At 49.3% G+C, this 5,934-nt stretch overlaps 1 protein-coding gene across 1 annotated transcript in view; it reads left to right on the forward strand.

Annotated features, from left to right (window-relative positions):
• Positions 1 to 3: 3 nt before the first annotated feature.
• Positions 4 to 5,934, forward strand: part of PTGER3 (prostaglandin E receptor 3 (subtype EP3)) — a gene marked incomplete at its 5' end in the record, with an annotated part of 7,194 nt that continues 1,263 nt past the window's right edge. The window contains 2 exon segments of the mRNA XM_010079878.1: positions 4 to 118; positions 121 to 386. Of these exon segments, the coding sequence (XP_010078180.1) occupies positions 4 to 118; positions 121 to 386 (381 nt within the window).

Raw genomic sequence — 5,934 nt, forward strand, 5'->3', positions numbered from 1 at the left:
GCGCCGCACTGGTACTCCAGCCACATGAAGACGCGGGTGACGAGGGCGGTGCTGCTGGGCATCTGGCTGGCCGTCTTCGCCTTCGCCCTCCTGCCCGTCGCCGGCTTGGGCCAGTACACGCTGGCACGTGGTGCTTCATCAGCACCGGTGACAGCCGGCTCAGCGGGAGCCTCTTCTTCGCCGCCACCTTCGCCGTCCTGGGGCTGCTCTCCCTGGTGGTGACGGTGGCTTGTAACCTGGCCACCATCGAGGCCTTGGTGTCTCGTTGTCGGACCAAAGCGACCGCGTCGCGTTCCAGCAAGCAGTGGGGGCGGATCGCCATGGAGACACTGATCCAGCTCTTGGGGATCATGTGTGTCCTCTCGGCCTGCTGGTCACCGCTGCTGGTAGGTCACCTTGTCACCCGCCACAGGGTGACCCCAGGACTCCTCCAGGTTCCTTGTGGGTGGTGTGGCCACAGTGGGACAGGGACAGAGCTGGGGGGACGTCGGGTCTGGAGGGCTGGTAGGAGAGAAGGTGGGAGAGGTCCAAGAGGACAGCCAAAGTGCAGCGTATTCGGAGAAATTAGAGCAGGGAATCTGAGTCTAACTGAGGAAAACAAGGGTCGTGTACGGAGGGTCTGGGAGCAGGACGCTGGGGTCGGCAGTGCTGCGGGCACCGGGTGGACACCGGGGAGGCTCAGAGGGGACAGGGGACGGTGGGCACCGGTGGTGGCACTGGAGGGCTCTGAAGGTGATGGAACCTACTTGTTTCTCCTTCGGGGGAACCTGCGAGGAGGTGTATCAAGACCCTGTGATGGAGCCTTGTGCTCCCAGGAAAGAGCCGTTTAGTATTTTTTCTTTGTTCCCACCTTGTAGCAAAACTTCAGGGCTCTATGAGAAAAGGTGCAGCTTGTGACTTTGTGAGTGCTGTCTGATTTTCAGCAGATTGCTCACTGTATCTGACTGGTGGCAGCATTTTGGGCTTTTTGTTTCTTTTTTTTTTAAGGACCCTTGCATTTCTTTTCACTATTTTGCTGTTCCTCACTTACACCCTTTCTTTCCAAACTGGGGTAAGCCCCTCTTCGTAATTTAGGAGCAGAGAAGGCTGAGCCCATGTCTCTTTCTGCACTCTGGGACAAGGGCACACTCAAGGGTCTGGTACCCCGTACAAAAAGGGTAGTGTGATTTTTGGAAAGTTGGTACTTGGGATCTGTAAGCAGGGAAGGGCCGAAGCAGCTGTGGTAATTTTGAAGTTATGGGAAAGGTACTTTTATGGAGTGAGAAGGATTTTTCTTCTTGTGCATAGAGAACTTGAGCTCTCATTAATGGGGCTGTGATGAGGAATAGCTGACAAAGCTAATGGTGATGAGGTAAAAATAGGGAACAAATTTGTTTATTTGGTAATGTTATCCTTGTAAATGAATTAAAATTCCACCGAATCTCCAAAATAACCCCGCCTCCAAACAGCTCAGAGGCTGCAAGTTAACTTTCTAGAGATCATTAACAGCCCGTGACGAAAGTAGACCATGAAACCACTGAAAATGTAATGAGAACCTGAAAGCACAGAGTGGTGTTCTGCTGCTCAAACCCCGAGGAACGTTAGATTTGATAAGTTAAACCTGGAGAGAGCCCTGTCCCTGTTCCTGCGCCGCACTGATCGCCTGCAGCCCCGACACCTTGGCCAGCCGCAAAACATTGCTGCGGCACGTCCTGCTGACGTGGGCAGTGCAGGCCCAAGGGAAAACAGGGATTTCTTTATTTTCCAGAAGTTAACTGTTGCATGCTTGTCCATAATTAAAAAGATGAAAAAATTAGAAGGCAGTTATTAAATGAAGGAAGTTTGTTTGCCTCCCAGTCCTCGGTTTGTGTCAACGGTTTGCTGCCCCGTGCAGCAGCAACGCTTGAAAGCGTATAGCCTGTTCTGTGGAGTTCTGCACAACTTCTCTGTCTAGCCAGCGTATTCGCTGGTCTTCATGGTCTCGAAATCAAGAGTCATGACTGCAGAAGCATTTTTGCACTTCAACGTTTTCTGTACAAAGTATGAGTTAGGAATAAGAGGCCGGATTTTTGGAAGAGTGATGCAAGTGCATTTGCAGGGAAAGCCAAATTGCAGAACTCGTTTAGCCTCCAGCTGCATCACTAGCTGAAGCGGGAATTCAGGGATTTTCAGAGGAGTTCCTTGGGTTTTAAATAAACCAACTGAGTTTTATAACTGAACTAATGGATTCTGACAACTATTGCTGTTGCCCTTTTACACAGGCGGTATTTTTAGACTTGATCTGTTGATGAAAATGACAAAATCAAATGTGATTTAGAAGAAAAGTGAAACTCCTGATGATAGTAGCTGTGCTCTACACGGCTTGATGAAGCATCCAGACTCCTCTTGATTTATGCTGGATTTGGTAGAAGAGAGGAAGTGTACACCTAGTGCAGGCAGGATCTTACTTGAATTCAGCACGGAGAACCTGGGAAAATGCTCCACTAAAATATGGTATTAATTTATCATAAGTGATTTCCAGTTTGCACGGAGCTGTTTATTTTGGTGCTCAGCTGTTGAGCATTCCCACTGAACTGAACTGGCAGCAGATGGGAATGATGCTGGGGTAGAACCGAAGCCGCTGTTCCTTGGTGGCACAGCACAAACTAGAACTCTCACAAGAATTATTTTAGAGCTCCAGGCTAGAAAATTATTCACTCACAGGGTAGTTTCAAAGCTATTTAAAGCCAAAATGTTCAGGTATTCTGCTGCTTTTCCTATTAAAATGCTTTTTGTCCTTAACACTCCGGTCAGACAGAGATTAAATACATTCTGCTTTACGGGTATTTTTTATTTTTTATTTTTCAGTTTTTCTTTGAACTGAACTTTGCAGTGTGGGTGGTGGGGCAGTGGCCCAGGGTGCCCAGAGCAGCTGTGGATGCCCCATCCCTGGAGGGGTTCAAGGCCAGGCTGGATGAGGCTTTGGGCAACCTGGGCTGGTGGGAGGTGTCCCTGCCCGTGGCAGGGGGTGGCACTTGTGGTCTCTCTGTGTGCAAGAGAATTGTTTAAGCCACAGATGAGGGCTAGTGGGAGAGGAGAGGCAGCGTAAGAGGATGGATCCTCCTGTCTTGATGATGTGTAGCAAACATGTTTGGTTTTTTGGAAGCTGTCTCCAGAAAAGATTCTGCAGTCTGGGACCAGGAATTTCCCATCAGATTCTTACCCACGGTCCAGACCAGCTACTCAGCTCTTGCTTGGCTGAAGAATATGCACCTTTAAGCACATCAGCTGTTTTATTCTCCATCTTTTACTGCAGCTAGCAGCAGTTTCCAGCATAGTTCGTAAGACCAGAAAAGTGTCTTTGGGAAAGTTGTTGTCGTGGTTGTTTGTTTGGCTTTTTTCCCTAGCTACAATGGAAATTCATTCTAAACTCTTTGCAGTGTAATAGTGAGCTGCTTGGCAGTCCCTGAGCAACGGGGGCTGCCCATGAGAAGTTCAGCTGGTGGCGATGTGTCACAGTGACGGTGGCCAGCTGGGGAGCCTGTGAAACAACCCCGAAAAGATCTGGTGAGCTACAGTCCAGCTTGATTCAAAATGCTGGAAAGATACCTCACGGAAGTCTTTGGCTACAGGTTTAGAAACCAGAGCAGCGGAGGTTTAATGTTATTGTAAAACTACAATCGATGGTAACAGTAGAGTTTTATCTACTCTAATTGATTAAATACAATTATCAACTATATTCCCAGGTGCTTTTTGAGCCAAATTTTTAATTGGCATAAATTGTGTAGTTCCACTGACTTTATTCCACCTGATGTTGTTCCTCTACCTTTTGCAGTCTTAATTAATTTAAAAGACTGGTGCAGGCCACGATAAACAACCTCTTAACAATATCAAGCAAATATAATTTCCAGTAGAGCAATTGTTGATCCAACAAATATTCCAGTAAAGTAATATTATGTAATAAAATCAAAAATAAGCAGCCATTGCCTGCTTGGGAAATGTATTTTATTAGCCTGATATTTTTGTAGCTCCAAGGGTTCACTAACAAAAGAACAAGACAACATGCTCTGCAACGCAAGGGTCGCTGCAGCGTTCCCAAAGGAAGAGCTAGGAAAGCTGATCTGGGAGAAAGAAATCCGCAGACTGGGAATGACGCACGTGGGGTGGTTTCCATGGGCTGTAACGGGAGCACAGCATATTTACCTCATCCCGCTGCCGTCCCCATCCCGAGGTGGGTTTGCTGGACTCCGGTGGGCACAGAGGGCAGACACTGCCGGCAGCGTAGACTGAGCTGTGACAGTGACAGTGTCCTGAACAGCCGGAGGTGGCGGAGGAAGTGGTAGGACTGTGGTTGTGTGGGTCTGGTGCACGACGGGCTGTTTGTGGCCTGGATCTGTACCTATCCGGATTTTTTAAAAGCTCTACCAATGGTTACTTATTTTCAGTTTAATTTAAATTGAATGTAGTAGCTGGAATCCTCAACTGCTTCTATTTAAAGAAGTAAAAACAATTCTGCTTTGCTGTCCGAGCTGCCCTGCCTTCCGGACTCATCAAAGTCTTTCCAAGGTCAACACATGGTTATTGATCTGGGACCCAGAACATCCCTTTGAATGGAAAAATCCTCCCCCGTCGCCTCTGCTCCTGGCTGTCCCAGTTGCTGGGGACAGGAGCAGTCCAGACATGACCTTTCGCGGTGACACTGCTCTGAAGACAGCCTTCTGTGGGAAAGCCTTGGCTGGGATCCCTTGCCTTGTGTGGCTGCCGCTGTGGGTTGTATCTGTTCTTTCGAAAGGCTGAAGTCAAGAAGTGGAACAGGGCTGTGAATAACTGACCCTGAGTCTCATCCCTCAGGCTGTTCCCTGCGTTTTTAGGGTGGCTGCGGTTTCTTTAGTGTATGGCACTGCTGACCTTTGCAAAGACAGTGAGTTAGAAGTGCATCGGAGCCATCGTCCATCGGCATCCCTCTCCCTGACACACCCAGGAGACACATCCAGATGTGCCGACCTGCTGCACCTCAGCCCTGCAGGATAGCCGGACAGTCGAGGGCTTCAGGTCCTGCCCAGAAGAGGTTTGCAAGCAAAGCCAGGCGCTATCCTCGCAGACGGGGTGCAGCACCCTGGCCCCAGCCTGGCTTCCCAAGCGCCGGGTGGCTTCACGCTGCCACGCTGGGGTCCGTGGCAGGACCCGGCTCCCAGCGAAGGGCCGGCTGTGGTTCCCTGGCACGTTCTGAAGCTTGTCCCGTCCTCACCACGGCTCTGCCTTTTTCCTCGCTCCGAAGCTTCGTTGTGCATCGCAGCCGGGAGGAAGGCGGGGATTGTCCCCGTCGTACAGCTCGCCTGTCGTTTGGCAGCCAGCTGCACAGCCAGTACCTTCTCTGAAGGTGCTTTGATCCCCATGTTTATGGGCTCCTGGAAGAAGCTTTGCAAAACAAAATCTGATGTAGCTTATCTGTAGAGAAGCGACTAAAAGCCTGTAAAGTGATATATTTTTAAGCAGCTGTGCTTACAGAAAGCTCAGGAGAAAACTTTAGACAACAGATACCAACTAAACCGTGGAAAATGATATCTGACATCTTTCAAAATGTGATTTGTTTCCCATGGTTATATATTAGTGGTGAGAGCATCACGTATCAACACCACCTCCAGTGAGCTCTCTCAGCTTTAAAAAAATAAACAAACAGAAGCAGCTCCTGGCTGTTTTCCCCTGGAGAAGCAGCAGGGTGGTAATAAGCCCGCGCTGCTGAGGCTGGAGCTCTGCCCTGGAGACCCCCGGCTGGCTTCTTTTGCAGTCCCGGGTTTTCTGTGCAGCCAACATCTGTCTTCACTGACACATTGAAATACGAGTGATAAAATTACCTTAAAGTACAGATCTGAGGGGGAAAGGATTAATCAAAGCTGCCTCTTCTTTGGCTTTTCTGAATAAATGATGGTTGCTGCCCAGTGGCTGTGTGCTGACCTGTGCCGTCCACGCGGTACC

This window comes from Pterocles gutturalis, unplaced genomic scaffold, assembly GCF_000699245.1.
Source record: "Pterocles gutturalis isolate BGI_N339 unplaced genomic scaffold, ASM69924v1 scaffold32704, whole genome shotgun sequence".
Taxonomy (NCBI): domain Eukaryota; kingdom Metazoa; phylum Chordata; class Aves; order Pterocliformes; family Pteroclidae; genus Pterocles; species Pterocles gutturalis.